We start from the raw sequence: 17,393 nt of genomic DNA, 5'->3' as shown, positions 1-17,393 counted from the left end.
TTTTTTTTACATGCAATTGTGAAGTCAGGCTTCACACACATGAAGGCTGCGATGTTTTTAAAAAAAGGTAATTACTTAGTTTTGCAACACAACAGACTAATTAATGAAAAGTTCAGTTGACTGGTTGAAAATTTTGTTATACCGGGTGGTTGTCTTAACTTGACAATCATCCAAATAGGACAATTGCTGGAGAGAGCCAGAATTCCAAGATTCTTACTCTGATGAGGCAAATAAATACTTTGTAACCAATACTGCAGAGTAACAGTGGACAATAGGCCATACTATTATATAAAGGCAGCTCAAAGGGCTGTCGTGATAGTACTACCCATGATAGTTGTAGCTGTGACAGTTAAAATATTAAGTCTTATTTAGATTACACCTACATTTTTTGTTTCCCCACTATCAAATGCTATAGCGACACTAAGAGCAACTTTGTATAAAACTGAGTTCCATTTTGCACTTCAAGCAAGATTTAATCTCTTATGTAAGAAAAATAGCGTATCCTCATTACACTTACCGAACTTTGAATAAAAGACAAAAAACACCATAAGTTCTCTGGAAACTAGCCAATAAATACAAATAGTTAATGAGTTTAAGTTAGTAAATACTGGCGACAGAGAGCGGAGGTACTAATAACCTAAATTAGTAAGGCACAGCCACACTGATGTGTTTAAGATAACCACCTTTTTCGCACCAGTCCAGGAGATACATTTAGATAGTTCAGTTGACTACAGCAGGTACCAGAGTAATTTGGATGTAAAGTTCTGTACAGTATCCGTGCTCGTGGATCAACTGAATGTTTAAAGTGATATATTTGCTATTAAAATAAAGATTCTGAATTTTCAATTGAGCAACAGCAAATTCTAATACAGCAAACCCTATATACTTTTTCCTCTTGCAGACCAGGATCACAAGAAGCTTTGATTCTTTCTGTATGGTAGACTGTAGTTCTGAAGTCATGCTGGTGGCATCGTTTTTCCAAGTAGAATATAATCAAGTTGGGGCTATATTCAAGCAAGTTATTAAGTTAATGTTTTTATGTACTTAGCACACTAGCTGTTCCCCATGTGTATCCCTGCACAGTCAATTTATCCAAGGGTGAGGAGTTGGCGTCTGTTCTGCCTCAAAATCAGAACAGTGAACCAAGTTCCAATTGCACGTTCTTTATTACCGGTCATGCATAGGTGGCAGAAGGAAAACAGTCTGTTTTCTAGGCTCCTAGGTGGAATTTGTTGGACTGTCATTTAAATATCTTTTGACTTGGATACAGCGCAAAAGTCATCTGGCGTGAACAAGATTAAAGATGGAAACAGTAATTTTTTGTGTTTTTCAGACTATAACTATCAAATCGCCATTTTAGAAGGCTCTCTGAATTCCTGACTCTGCTGGGACAATGTCAGACACATTACTCAGAGAAACTGTCCACTACCATGTGAAACTCATGGCTATAGAGTATGCCTACAAGAGCAGGAAACTGGACAGTGGCATTGTCATGTTAAGTAGATCTTAATATTTAAGACTGGCTGCTTGTTGTGGCAAGAGCAGAGGAACTCACACCTTGGCTTTGCTAAGATTGACAGTTGTAATTTTCATTAAAGGTAAGCATTACAATGCAGGCTTTGTCCATACGGTCTCCAGTAACCTGGATTAACCCTGTATGATAAACAGCTTAGCTCTATCCCTTAGCGGTATAGCCTATGTCCATTCAATACTTTGCCTTCTGCTAACCAGGGTATGTATTGTGTAATCAAAAATCACTCTTTTCTGTGAACCAAGATCAGAAGCTAAGAGTCTTAAGATCAACATATAGGGATCATACGGTCATGTCAGTTTCGGTCACTGCTCAACTTTATTAATTGAACCACTAACTAAAAATCCTTTTGGTAATTTGAGTTTGCTTCAAAATTCAAATTTTAACAGCGAGCCAGGTTGTGCATTTTTAATTTCAAAATGGGACTAGAAATTACCTGAAATTAAATCACTGAAGGGTTCACATAAAAATTATGGGAAAGGATTCTCTACAATTGGGAGGATGCAATAAATAAAATCTCCACGTATTTGTTCAATTTTTAAAACTATTTCACTTTCATTGTATTGCATTTTGTTTACTTTTTAGAAATATTCTAGCTAACGTACAAAAAGCCTATGTTTATGTGCATAATCAAGCAACTTTCATTAAACTGCTAAATTTACACTTGAGAATGCAATTTTTTAATTTGTTGGGCTACATAAGCCACAAGACTCAATTATGCAATAGCGTGCTGTGACCCAGCCACTTTTCAATCTATGTCTCTTCACTGATCTTGTCGCCATCTCCCTTAGCATATTACTTACATTATTATTGGGGATAAAATAGCTGCATTGAGCTGAGTGCAATTTTTCTTAATCTAAAAAACTCATATTGCTAATGCCCATTGGTTATGAAGTATTAATTCATTGACAGACTGTGGTCTGTCACAGGTGCAAAGTTCATTTTAAAAATTTGCAGTGAATAGATTTTTCACAATCTACAGCAAGTCAAATACTTAAGAAGTAGTACATTTAATAATTTGGCCATTCATAGCATAAGCGGCAACATCCAAATTATAATTACTTGAAATTTCACACATTGGTAAACTGTCAGATGATCTTGGTTTTGTTCTGAGCTCTGCCACTGAACTGACTTTTTTTGGCCTTTACCAAATCACTTACCTCTCGGTCTCTCTCCATCTGTAAAATATGGATAATTACTAGCTACCTATTTCAAAGTGATGTAATTAAGTTCAGTTCATTGATGTCTGCTACATATTTAGTGTTCTTCAGATAGAAGGCACTATCCAGGTAATACAATTTCAGTCATGCCATGCCATTACTGCATTTGTCTGACCTAAGGTAATGCAGCGATGATGATGCCATGGTCCATTACAAGCCCAGGCAGTTTGCGCCAAAAATGAATTCAAATGTATTGTATCCACCTAACATCATAGCTGAGCACAAGTAAATGCCGTTAACTATCCCGCCATCTCAAAATGAAAAAATAAGTAAGAATCCATTACCTCTGAAAACAACAGGGCGTTTTAAAACCAAATCCATGGTGCTCAGAGAGCTGAATGCCATTTTTTTTTACATTAACAGTGACAAGGCCGTCAGGCAGTTGTGTTGCTTCAGTTCCCCAGAGGTGAAAATGTAGCCCAACTGTCATGTAGCAAAACTCTCCTGGACTCAATGGGGCCCAGATTTTACCTAACAGATTCATTTCTTCAGGTAGCCAACCTGCTAAATATGGTTAATGCAGCCAGTAGCATTCCTTACATGACCACGTGTGACTGACTCCTGGAGGATGTTCCTCCCTTTACTTGAGCTCCTAATCCGTTTTCTCTGGCTTTCTTTATCACTATACCCAAAAGAGGTGGATCACTTTCATTTAATAAGCATGGTTAGTCAATTGTAGATGTTAAACTAAGGTATTTGCCATGAAGATCTTTGATATATGAATGTTACACACTTCTCCAAAATTTACTTGTTATTTTGGGGGCCCAGTTTAAGAAGCCTTAAAGGGGCAGGATTTTCAATAAGCGCTGAGTGCCTGCTATCAGACTCAAGTCCCCTTGAAGACATCTCAAGTTAGGCACCATGAAATGGTGAATCACTTTTGGATATTTATTTATTTATTTTAAGCTAGCATAGGTATACGAGTATAGGCAAGTGGGGTCATATCAAAGAGCAGCCACCCTTGATGAAATTATAGCAAATCTTTGTTTTCTCCTATATGCACATATTTAGGGATTGTTGAATTAAGGCACCACTTTCTTGTAAAATATAAAAACTCTACCCATTATTAGATTTGCCATACAGTGAAGTATAAGATGAAAACCTTTGTTCTGGATATTTTTATTCAAAACAAGTTTAATACATACACTTCAAAAATGTGCTATTTTTAAGAAAGACTATTTCTTACAGCTTAGGATAGCCTACAAATTCAACAATGTTGTCCTTTTTATTTGTAATCTCAAAATAATACATCCACACTTTTTCTGTTCTCTCTAGGTATTCTGAATTTCTCCCCCATGCCCTCCCACCCACATTTCTGAGTTGTGTGCTAATACTAAATAATATAACGTAGGCAACATTTCACAACTCAACATTCTAAGCCTCACTGCATGCATTACTGAAATCCTTTTTGCTTGGTACAGGTAAAGTCCTTAATAATGTACCTGCCTAATCATTATACTTGTAAACTCCACATTAATACACAATTTGCATTACAAAGTTATTTGCAATTTGTATGTCTACGTACCTTGAGCAACCTACTTTAACACTAATATTTTTCAGAGACTTATTTGCATTTCTATGAGCCAGAGTAACAATGGAACATTATGCAATTTAATGGTAAAAGCTAACATAGAAGTGCAGCCTTGTTGGTTAAAATCTCCCTGAAAGAAAAAGTTCTGTTCGGCACTTTGATAGAACCCTCGATTTCTTATTTGCAAAACTGAAATCAAAGAACTTCAAAGATGAAGCCACATCAGAAGACTCCAAGGGTAAAGGATTGTTTTCTGAATATTGTAAAGCAAAATGAAAAGGTTTAGGGTAAAGAAATTATTACGTGTATTCAATTACACATGACTGAACCAAAACGCTTCAGTAGTAACAGTAAACATGGCAAATATAGCAACAGCTTTAAAACTTGCTGTACTATACATTCAAACTTGTTTTTCTAGCCAATAATGAAGTGGATAAAATGAAGGCTTTTTAAAAAATAATATTCATAGCCATTGTATTTCATCTGTTGCATGTGAAATTTCATTCTGTTCTTTTGATGCTTTGTCATGTATGTTAACATTTAGCACTTGAAAACTTCCAGCCACGAGATTTTTCCAGCCAAGATCTCTCTTTTTCTATTTTACATAAAAAGAAAATTTAGAATAAAAAGTTTGCTATTGGCATGGACCCACTGAATGCTTCACAGCAAAGGTTCCCAACTTGTGGCCCATGGAGTGTTGGTGGTCTACATACAGTTGCTGGCCACATGGTTCTGGCTCCTCTGGGTTATTTCCAGCTTTCAAATTGATTAAGAAAATAGAATAAACAAGATTTTAGTATTACTTTTCCACATAAGCAATTGCTGCCCTGTTTTGGTGACGTTATGCAATTATGAATGATATGGAAAGTTGACAGTCAAATGGCATGACAGAACCACAAAAAACTCTCCCTGTATTACATGGTCCACAGTATGAAAAAAAATTCAGCTTACAGATTGTGTTGTACTGAGATATGCTTAAGTGCAATGACAGTGAAAAGCAAGAAGAATTTGATTTGGAAACCACCCTTCTCAGGGTGGTTTCCACTACTTTCAGGGACAGTAACAATCTTTAATCTCAATCCTTGTACGTACACAACTCCCACCAAAATTTAGAGTTATCCTTGTGTGATGCTACCAGATTGGTATCCAAGTGCATTGTAGAGATATGGTGGGGAAGATGACTGATATTTGTCCCACAGGGGGTGATTGTTAGTGGACTGTTAATAGACATCTCTGAGGAACCTACACATTAAATTATTATATGGAATCCAGAACCATGATGGAAACATTTTACTGGAGAATTGGGGAGTTAGTAGAAAGATAAAAGTGTCACCTCTCCCCAGAAACAAAGCCATGGACCAGTCTATGATTTGATGCTCAGTAGGGCACTGTACTACAACTGACAAGAAGTTCATTGAACAGCCATTGTTACATTGAATAGAATACTATTTTGTGTAAACCAAAGGCAAAACGTGTATCTGCATTTCCCCCCTGCTTCTGTGGATTCATTAGTCAGTGCCTCCACTCAAACTTCAGGCATCAATTAACACACCACTTGAATGTTTCTGGTGCCAAGCAGTTAGTAGCTTCCAAAAATAGGATTATCAGGGACTAAAGCTGTCTGCGAAGGAGACTAGGGTAGTAAAAATGAGCTTTGAGATCAACTACACAGGTCCATGCACTCCTGCTTACTGGTTAATAACTCCTAAATTACGCAAATACAGGAGACTTCCTGGATACCATCAAGTTGAGATGCAGAAAACAAGTGAGCAGGTAGAAGTTGGCTGTACTGTCCAGATGCAACGAGATTCATCAATGCTTATTTTAGGAAGTTCCACCACTCAAATACAGTCAAGTGAAAAATCCTTATTTGAGGCAGCTCTGACAACTTTTAGTAGGATTGTTGGGCTGGATCTGGGAGGATCACCGAGAATCAACTGACTCCTTACCAATTCATATATTTTCCCCCATATAATGTTATTGCATATGAGCCATACTACTGTTTAAGGTAGTTATCCTCAGTATTCACCTGCACATCTACCAACATGATATATGCCATCATGTGCCAGCAATGCCCCTCTGCCATGTACATTGGCCAAACCAGACAGTCTCTACGCAAAAGAATAAATGGACACAAATCTGATATCAGGAATCATAACATTTAAAAACCAGTAGGAGAACACTTCAATCCCACTTCGGGGGAGGAATAGCTCAGTGGTTCGAACATTGGCCTGCTAAACCCAAGGTTGTGAGTTCAATCCTTGAGGGGGCCACTTGGGGATCTGGGGCAAAATCAGTACTTGGTCCTGCTAGTGAAGGCAGGGAGCTGGACTCGATGACCTTTCAAGGTCCCTTCCAGTTCTAGGAGATGGGATATCTCCATTAATTTCAATCCCCTGGTCACTCAATAACAGATTTAAAAGTGGCAGTTCTTCCACAAAAAACTTCAAAAACAAACTCCAATGAGAAACTGCAGAACTGGAATTAATTTCCAAACTGGACACCATCAAATTAGGCCTGAATAAAGACTGGGAGTGGATGGGTCACTACAGAAACTAAATCAATTTGTTAGTCTCTAAAGTATCACAAGAACTCCTCATTGTTTTTACAAAAACTAATTTCCCCTTGCTAACCACTCACACCTTCTTGTCAACTCTTTGAAATGGGCCACCTTGTTTACATTTGCCTCCTTAACACTTCAAAAGTTATTTCCACTCCTTGTCAACAGTTGAAAATTGCCTACTTCCAACTTAAATTGAATTGGATTGGTAGCACTGACCCCCCACTTGGTAAGGCATCTCCTATCATTTCATATACTGTGTATTTATACCCCCTACTGTATGGTCCACTCCATGCATCTGATGAAGTGGGTTTCAGCCCATGAAAGCTTTTGCACAAATAAATTTGTTAGTCTATAAAGTGCCACAAGGACTCCTAGTTGTTTTTGCTGATACAGACCAACACGGCTACCACTCTGAAACCTATTGCCCCCTTACCTATTAGGCAAGTGATGAGCCGTGACTTCTGCTTTTCTACCAAATTATTTGTTCTATTGTTGCATTATCCTCCTATCTTCCCCACCCACATTAGTCAGTTTCATCCATCTGTTGTATTCTCCAACACAGATTGCTCACAATGCTACTTGACAAGGACTGTTCACTCTTCATCGTTAGTACAATGCCTGGCACATTGGTATCCTGATCCTTTACTTAAGTTCCTAGGTGCTATCCATAACAAACAAAGGCAATTCCTTATTGTTACTATAGAAATTCTTTTATTACCACAAATATTCAGTTTATCCAAATGTAAATACTTCACATACATAAAGCATAGAGAAACTTTTAGGGCAACGGCATAACCCCCTTCACCTCCAACTACTATAGTACCCTGCTTCACCAATCAACAAGCCTGCTATGCTTCTGTAACACACTGGTTATCTTCCTCTCCTTATCTACCCTAAGATTTAGCAGTGGAAAGCTGTGGTGACACTACATATTACTAACATGAAACAGGCAGTTTATTTACTTCTACACTTTGTTTATTACTGTACATTTTAGCTACATTTTTCCAAATCCTTTTTATGCGTTAAAATTAATTTTATTGTTTTTATCTGATTATTCACTAAGAGAATGCTAGTCAAAATCAACAATAGCCATAAAGAAAGGTAAAGAAAATTCAATTTAATACGTTATGCCAATGGTAATAGTTAGGCAAGTAACTTAATCACAATCCACATGGTAATTAAGAATATGGGGTTAATAGTAACCTAGTATTATTCAAATGTTACACTAATACTGGAATATTAATACTGGTATGTTTAGACTATTAAATTGCAATTAAGATCATGAGCATATTGATATAGAGGTGTATTTGCACATTTATCGAGTGCTTCACAAATTGCAGTAATCTACCATAAAAGCCCCAGCCAGTGTGAATTAATGAGGTTCACACACAACCTCAGATACCAGGTTTTCCAGCTTTCAACATTTGTTTGGTTAGGGTTTTTTTTTTAATTATTATTGTTATTAAACATCTATATTCATGAACAAGTGCTTTAAATATCTGTTGCTTATATAAATCCAACTTTCACAAATACTTTGTCAGCCATCCGTCTCATCTGTGTGTCTTGCATAAAGTTTTTCTTTAAGAGTAAAGTAGTGAACGAGTACTTCAGCCAGATAACATCCTACAGCAAAAATACTTTTTATCTAGGAGGTGTTTGAACCACAGCCCTAGATCCAAACACACTTCCAATCTTTGGGCCAACTGGGATCCAGATCTAACTTTTGCAGCACTGCTTACTGGGATAACATGCAAAAGGGCAAGTAGTAAAACTTCAGTTATCTAAGGTCAAGCAGACCATTTGATGTGAAATGCATTCCTCTCATAACTCCATCAGCTTCAGCATAAGTACACTAGAGACTTGGCCTGTAACAAACAAAACTTCCATTCACGTGTATAATGATAATGGTCTTAAGGACAAGACAAAGAGGGGGACACTTTTCCTAGCAGCCCGCGTATCCAAGTAACGATACTTTGTATCAGAATTTGTTAGCAGGAGTTAAGGAGGCACAGACATCAGTGGCTACAATTCAGTTTGAATCTGCTCTATTGAGTTGTTGGGCAGCATTTGCCATCGCAGCACTATTTTAACAATGGATGAGTAAGTGCTGCAGTACATTTTCTGCATCTTGGTTTATTTCATTATTTTCCTCCAGCTTCTCCAACCACTGATTTGAATGTTTAAGTTCTCTCATAGAAGTTATCCCAACTTCTAAATGATTAAACATTGCTGCGGTGATTTTTTTCTATATAGACCTTTTCAATACCTAGTCTCCGTCAAAGTGCATTTCCTGTCGCATCAGGATGAAGTCATCAGTAAGTACCCAGCCACTTATTTTCCCCACCCACTAGCTTTGAGATCTATAGCTCAAGAGTGCTTAGTAAATGCAAATGCAAATTATTTCTATTCTGACCCTTAAAAGGTAGCTGAAGGGGACTAAGAGCGGTTAAGACATTCTCTGCCCATCAAATCCATGCTTGCTCATTTCTTCCTTGTTCTGCTGTCTCCTGGGCCCTTGTGAACTGAGAAGTTTTAATCAGTGAGAAATGAAGCAACAAGCCAAGCTGCTTGATCTGCCATCGTGCAAGGCAGAGCGAAAGGACTGGGGTCATTGCAGAGAAACAAGCGAGAGTGGGTATTTTGTCAACTGAAAGCTGCTCTGTGACTTCTCCCCACTTCTGTTTTTCACCCTCACATGTACTCCGCATCTATGCAATGGTGGCAGAACTGCTGCTTTCTCAGGTTTTCCCACTGTTCCTCTTCCCTATTTTTCCAATTGCCACTGTGCGTCGCACATAGTATACATGGACATATTATAAAGTGGTGTTCAACACAAAATGCCTGTACTTCAGGTCCCTTACAACAATGCTGGAAGCCAGCCAGTCTCCCTACTTCCATCTCTGACAGGCAATACACAAGAGCTGCAAAATGAAAATCCTCCTTCAGTACTTGGAACCAATCTTGCCGCCTTCTTCTGCCACCACAGTTAATTGTTAATGGCCTTTGTATGAGATTGTGTCATGGAATCAAATTTTACTAGAACAAAAGACGAAAAGTTAATGGGTTATGGGCAAACACACTGGAAACCTTCATTTTTTGGAGAGAATTTTGACTCTAATCAGACTTTTCATGCTGCATTTCATTGTGATCAATCTCAGCTTTCATTCTGCTGCATTGTCAATGAAATTTCAGTCTACCAGTTCCCAGTAGCTACATTCTCAAGGCTTAAATGCAGCCAGAGACCACCAGAGATGAGCCCTGGTGCCCCCATTTCTCCTCAGGGCTAAAGCCCCAAGACGCAGTGCCCTGCAGCTGAAGCCCCGAATGGGTGTTGTGTGCGTGGTGGTGATGGTGGTGGTGGTGGTGCGGGGGCCGACGGTGCTGGGAAATCATCTCAGAATTTAAGCCCGGTACATACTGCTGTGTTGCTAAGCAAGTTGTTTCAATGGTACCAATAGAAAAAGCATATTAAGGTGGTGGTAGTTGAGCTGGGAAACCTGACAAATTTATGTTTAGAAAAAACTAAGAAAATTAGGAGTGATAAAGACAGCAACTCCCTTTTCAAACTGGTGGATCAAAGCATGAAGAAACCCTTACAGTGGGAACCATGCTTTGACTACCACTCAATATGTAACTTTCACTATTTAAAAATTCATGTTATGAAAGGCTGGAGATACTACAGTAAAATAAATTACCATACCGTTAATTTAAGCACTAATTAGTCAGTTACTTATAAAACTCATGTTTTAGATGATTCACTAGTCACAATTTTAAAGACAGACACAATACATGCCTATGATTCTGTGCCATACTTATGATTTGCTAATACAGCAGCTAAAAAATACTCCAGTATCTTTGACTGTCTACAAAACCAGCACTAAAGCCATTGTCTGAGACGAGCATGCACACTTTGAATGAAAATTAGCTTAAGTGGGTAAATGCTCAGGGGGATTTTCATTTACTCTTTTCAAATGTCCTAGTAAGTCAGCGATGGAATAAATTGTCTAGTGTCTATTGAGACACTTCCTTTGTATTCCAGAATACTCACTCTCCTTTATACCCTAGTATCCAAGTTAAAGTCTTTAAAATCATCTGTACTCAAGTGTCCCATTTTTTGCCCTGTTAAATTAGACTAATAAAAAAAATTCTCAAATTGACCACACAGGCCTATCTGTGCAGGTTCTTTAACAGACAGGAAACTTATTTGTACTCATCAAGAACACCACGCCTTTTCAACACCAATTGTATTTGCATACAGTTTTCCACTGTTACCAACACCAGCGCAGTTTCACCTGTGTTATTACACCAGACCCTCGCTAGACCGCGGGATTTTGGATCCATGCGCGGTCCCGCGTTCACGCAGGGACTGCGTTAAAATGAATTGCAATTAAAGTAATTAAATTTGGCATCCATGGCTGTGACCACGTTATATGTGAATTCGCGCTATACAGATGCGCGTTCTAGCGAGGGTCTGGTGTACTAGTTTCGGCAAGTCATTCACATTCACTAGCTATTTCACAACACTATTGCTTCCATCTGCTCTGATCAGGGTTAGAAGACCGCGTTAAACTTGCTCACAGCTAAGTGAAGCTCTTCTCCTGGCCCCCATTGCTACCTTTGGAAAAGCTCTACGTATTGTCACAAGAAGGAATTTATTTTGTCAGCCAACTATGGAGTAGACATTGCCCTAGCAAACAGGTAGCTTGCTTTTCTTCTGTACCTAGCACCCACAGCTCCTGTTTACTTTATTGCTAGACCACTGAGAATTAGGTCTTGGTGGCTGGAGGTATCTGAGTGGGCAAGATGGGGGTGCACATGTGGGGCTTGTGGGAACGTTTTAAACCAGATAAGAAACAGGTTATGATCTGATTCTAGCAGCTAGCAGTTTGGTTCGGTAGACTGAGTCTGGGGAGGTGTGAACTGGCAGCTAAGTGAAAAAAAACAAACAAACATGGGACCTGAGACTTGTGGCAGAAAAGAATTGAACCAACAGTTATGGTGTGGGTAGGCAGGCAGTATTGGTCCTGAAAGCACAGTAACAGACCAGCACCTGACTGTTTATTGGAATGGGGAAGGGAATTAGAAGCTGCGATCAAGTACGGTCAGTATCTCAGTCAAATTAATTTACCAGTGGATATGCTTCTAAAGTGTCTTAAAAGATTAAACAAAACCCCACAGACAGACACAAATTTCTCACTTTACACAAAGGATGTACATTTTCCCTCCAGCTCATACCTCATTTTTTTGTACATAAAATTGCAATTTTATTAAACATATCCACTTCGGGGGTGGGCGGGAAGGAAGAGAGCGAGAGAAATCCCTAAGAAAGAATTAGGGAAATAGATTCTAAATTCATTATACGCACATTTGAATGACAGATGAATGGGCTGGCATTTCTTAAACCTGGTGAGGTTAAGACAGGCAGCTGAGTCTCTTCTTCTGGAGGATCCCTTCAGCTATCACCACACACTGGAATTTTAATAGTACAATAGAGATAAGCACTATGCTACTGAAAAAGTAAATCCGCAATCAAAGTCACAAATGCAACAGTTGTTCCAGAAATGTGTATCTTTTCTGCCTACCTATTTCTCACCAGCTCTCACCACATACAATAAAGAGTATTAATTGTCTCTGTACCTACTTCTTTAGAAACTGTTAAAACACAACAGGATACGTACTTGTCCTATAATCAACAAGCGTTAACTTAAAATTTTGAAAAGTCTGCAAGCTTATCTAACACCAATTTATTCTGTATAAAAATTCACAGCAGGGGAAGCGATCACACATAGTGTTCTCTAGGATTAATGTAGATTCTTCCAGTTCCTGGGTTTTGATGGTACTTGCTGCTCCAATCTTTGTAACATATCTGCTTGTGAACGGGGTACATCTGCTGAAGGTTTTCTTGGCTCAATGGATTTTCATCTTCATAATTAAGTTGCCTGCCATTTACTGCTTTCTAAAAATACAAACAATTCCGTACATTAAAAGCATCAGCAATTTCATTTTTCAAATATTGCTTCCACAACACATCACGTGAAGACTGTAATTACTACCATCAGCACCCACCTTTTATTCTGCCATAAGCCCCTTATAATAGTTTAATGCATGTTCCTTAGTCACTAGTCATTCAATGAAATAACTTACATTACAAAAAGGAGACATGGAAAATACCAACTTCCAAGAACTTAGATACATTATGACTAAAATCAGTTTCCTAGTAATGGAAAACTAATATAAGAGACTATGAAAAAGCGCACACATTAAGCCAACTACAAAATGACATGAATATAAGTATTGGCTTTGGTCTTTTATTTCCCAGCCATTAACTTTCAGTTTGTACGGTTTGAAACTCAGATGCCACATGGACAGCAATTCTACTTGTTAAATTGTTACTGAATAGGAAGGACAAGTAATCTGGAGCTCTGTGTCAAAAAAAGTTAGCTAAAAACCCACTGTAAGAACCAAGATCAATCACCTGATTCTTTAATCAAGACTCAGGGTTCTGGCTCAACACATACAGTCATATTACTTACTACTATGTTCTGCAAATTTCCAGCTTCTTTCTCCTTGTATTGGCTTTGCAAAGGGAAGCGTTCTCGCTGCAGGGAAGAAAAGTTATAGTGAAAGTTTACATTGCACTATAGGAGAAAGGTTTGACACGTGCTTTGTTCAAAGCAGTAAAATGAGAGGAAGCATTCTGCCTTGACAAGTGTCTGACTGAGCATCTTTCAGAAGGAAAAAGGAGGTTGACGAGGCTTGCTCAAATGGAGTAGTTCGAGTGTACTAACTCAAGCCAACTATTGCAGTGAAGACAACCTAATAAGTTTAAAACTCACAGAAGGGGCACTGAAGTTTCTTAACAAAACATCTAAGCCTCAGCTTCATAGTTCACTGGATTTCTGTAGAGGCGAGTGAACACAGCAGAATCGTATTCATGGCCACTCCTGGAAGCCAAGTCATACAAAATTTCCACACACTATAATAGGGACAGGGTATTGCCATAGAATCTCATACCAATAATGCACTTCGCCTCATGAGAAGGTATTCAAATGTTAACTACTTATAGTAAAAGGGACTGCTATTTTTCTGATATTTAAATTTAATCAAACTAGGTAAAAGTGTTGGAGTGAATTAGGAATTGGAGTTATTTTTAATGATAAACTCCCAAATCACTCTGGTGCTTCTGAAAATTGTATTTAGTGTACACTACACAAAACAATTTCCTTTGTCTGACAAAACGAAGGCTGAGGGGGGATATGATTGCTCTCTTTAAATATATCAGAGGGATAAATACAAGGGAGGGAGAGGAATTATTCCAGCTTAGTACTAATGTGGACACGAGAACAAATGGATATAAACTGGCCGTGGGGAAGTTCAGGCTTGAAATTAGACGAAGGTTTCTGACCGTCAGAGGGGTGAAATATTGGAACGGCCTTCCGAGGGAAACGGTGGGGGCGAGGGACCTGTCTGGTTTTAGGATTAAGTTAGATAAGTTTATGGAGGGAATGGTTTAATGGTAAAACATATTAGCCAAGGAATACCAAGCAATGGCAGGTAAATAGTATAATGGCTAACAGGGGTCAGGCTGGAGACTCTTGCCTACATGCTCGGGGTCTTACTGATCGCCATATTTGGGGTCGGGAAGGAATTTTCCTCCAGGGTAGATTGGCTGAGGCCCTGGAGGTTTTTCGCCTTCCTCCGCAGCATGGGGCAGGGATCGCTAGCAGGAGGGTTCTCTGCCAATTGAAGTCACTAAAACACAGGATTTGGAGACGTCAACAACAGAGTCAAGGGAAGGGGTAGGGACGGTTGTGTGGCCTGCAGCATGCAGGGGGTCAGACCAGATGATCATAATGGTCCCTTCTGACCTTAAAGTTTATGAGTCTATGAGTGTTTACTAGCCTAACAAAGCAACACTGTTATGGTACTTAACAGTGATCTGTAAACTAAAACCCCAATATTGAACAGTTTTTCAATTACTCAAGATGCTTTTATTGCACTTAACAGAGTATTTTACATGGTCAACATCTCCTAGAAGACTATTTTAGTTTTGCACATATTTTTTGCATGTGTGCTTTTTTTATTCACAAGTTTGTCACAAGTAAGGCACACGCTCAGTTAGTGAATTCAGATTGCTGAACGCATTCCAATGACCAAGCAGTCTCATTAGGTAATTAAATCAATTTGCACAACACTGATAACAGAATAAAATTACTTAATTATTTTAACAAGTAGCTATCACAAAAGTGACCGAGTTTTAAGAAAAGGACAATAGTATACAGCAATGAAGACAAGCAGAGGAAGAAAGAACTAGTTCAAGTCAAGGTACACTGTGATACTTTATCCTCCCATTTGCTTACTATTACATAAAGTTATATAGCCAGCAGTAGATCTTAGTTGGTAAACCAGTATCCCCTACATGACATTTATCCATGTGCAAGATTTGACATATTCAAAACTTATTCATAGGAAGATAGCACTATTTCCACACTATATACACAACAGACTATTAGATTACTGCAACTGCTTCCATCTGATGAGCACCTTAGCTTGAGACAGAAGCTATTTGAACAACTCTCAAATTATGTGTAAACTAATTCTTAAGAATTCTCTGTGCAATACAGCATCTAATCTTAATCACACTGATCTCTTTTCCAAGGAGACAGACTAGAACTGGTAAAAGCTCCTTTATTCACTGTCAGCCTGATGCACCCAAGAGTGTTAAGATAAATGTATCTAACATCTCTGTACAGTACACCAACAGATTTCCAGGTGTTGCAAGGATTGTCTGGGATGGTGGGCAAGAAGTGGTCTTACTAGTATTCCATGGGTGTCCTCACAGATGGAAATGTCTGAGAAACGCACTGGGAGCTAACACAGGCCCCTTTGCAGGACCTCTTGTGTAGCCTCCCCCATCATCTTAAGGTCTTCCATTTCAAGTTCCCCATGCCTGGTTTTCCACCGGTTCCTGGGCTAAATACAATCCCTACAACTAATATCAGCAAAAACTAGCTCTTGAGAGGCTGCCTAAGCACTCTCTTCAGCTTGTTACTCAAATCTGCTAAGGTAGCCCCCGATCACTTGTTAGAGATCGTGATATTTTGGCCAGAAGCCCAAAAAGTGTTGAGAAGGTATAGCCTGTAGGAAGAGTTGTTTTTCTCCTAGAAATGGGGGCAGGTAAGTTACCCAGGTCAACACACCACTGTTGGATGATGTTCTTGTGTTAATACACAGAAATCCAATTGATTTCTGTGTTAGACCATTAGTTGGGGAATCATTTTGTTCCCATTTGAGTCTGTGGCAAAATTCATACTGACTATAGTGCTAAGATTGGGCCCTCAGTTACTGAAGTTTCATCTTATGTATTCAAAAATGCCTCCCTTCCAAACCCTATCTGAAATTCTCTTATCCAATTAACATGGCTCATTTAAGTTATGATAATCATTCCACTGTGGTAACTTGCATGAGGTCTCATTCCCTCTCTTTTCTGAATTCAAATGAAAATAGCCCTTTGCAGGTCATGTGCCAAGTAACTATTTTAAGATATGTAACCTAAGATTAACATCACCCCTTATTTATACAGCAAAAATTCATATTGCTGTATAAAAGAGACACCATCCTGTACTATATCTACTTTTGCCATTACAACAGCTTACATCATTCCCATACAAATTAAAAAAAAATTATTCAAGACAGCTTAGTCACATGAAATCCATCAAGTTAGGAAATAATGCATTAAACCCCAGAGCTTTCCTGTGATAAATCTGCCATGTGGTGCATTCTATGTCTCAATAACATTGCCAAATGTGGACAGCAAGTTCCTTAGGATGGGGATTATGTGTTCTAATTTGTTTTGTGCAACACCAAAACACACTGCTGGCTCACTTTATTCCATTCCCTTTCCCCTTATATAGGTCCTGTGACTACAGTTCATCTGAGTCAGTCACTCTGCTTCACTTTGCACTCTTCCAGCCCAAAGAGACTTCATAGCACTAACAGTGTTCATAGACTAATTCATCTATTCAGCTAATTCTTTGAAACAGGCATACTCATCTCATGCTACGTCTACACTTTGAGTGGGGAGTGTGATGTCTAGACTGAGGAGACATACCCAGAATAGCTCTGATCAAGCTAGCACACTAAAATTAGAAAGTCGACACAGTAGCACTGGGGTCAAGCCTCTTAAGTACATGCCTAGTGTCTTTGGTAGGTCTGTACTCAGACCTCTACTTTTAGTGTGCTAGCTGAGCTAGTAAATGAGGATATGTCTCAAGCTGGGACTCCCACCCCTCCCCCAGCAAAAAGTAGACATACCTTCCTCTTAGATAAAATTATTGGTTGTGGAGAGATCCAACATATTCACAGTCCCAATTACTTTAATATCTGAGTACGTCATCATCTTTAATGTATTTATATGCTCAGCACCTGTGAGGTTCACCAGTAACTAAAGCAAACCACAACTGAGCAACTTGCCAAAAGTCAGACAAAGTCTGTGGCAGAGCAAGGAATTGAACCTGGGTTTCCCAGCATCCTAAACTAGTACATCTG

The 17,393-nt window shown here is 38.8% G+C and overlaps 1 protein-coding gene across 2 annotated transcripts in view; it reads right to left on the bottom strand.

Annotated features, from left to right (window-relative positions):
- Positions 1-7,533: 7,533 nt before the first annotated feature.
- NECTIN3 (nectin cell adhesion molecule 3) overlaps positions 7,534-17,393 on the bottom strand; it is a 198,791-nt gene continuing 188,931 nt past the window's right edge. The window contains exons 8-9 of one of the 2 annotated variants that reach the window (XM_005283612.4): positions 13,379-13,444; positions 7,534-12,801 (exon numbers count right to left, since the gene is read on the bottom strand). In XM_005283612.4, coding sequence (XP_005283669.2) covers positions 12,625-12,801; positions 13,379-13,444 — 243 coding nt within the window. In that variant the 3' untranslated portion in view covers positions 7,534-12,624. The remainder of the gene's footprint in view (positions 12,802-13,378; positions 13,445-17,393) is intronic. The other variant, XM_065588388.1, reaches the window with a different exon arrangement.

This window comes from Chrysemys picta, chromosome 1, assembly GCF_011386835.1.
Source record: "Chrysemys picta bellii isolate R12L10 chromosome 1, ASM1138683v2, whole genome shotgun sequence".
NCBI lineage: Eukaryota > Metazoa > Chordata > Testudines > Emydidae > Chrysemys > Chrysemys picta.
Note: the sequence above shows the minus strand (reverse complement) of the source record. Positions and strands in the feature narration are given on the sequence as shown.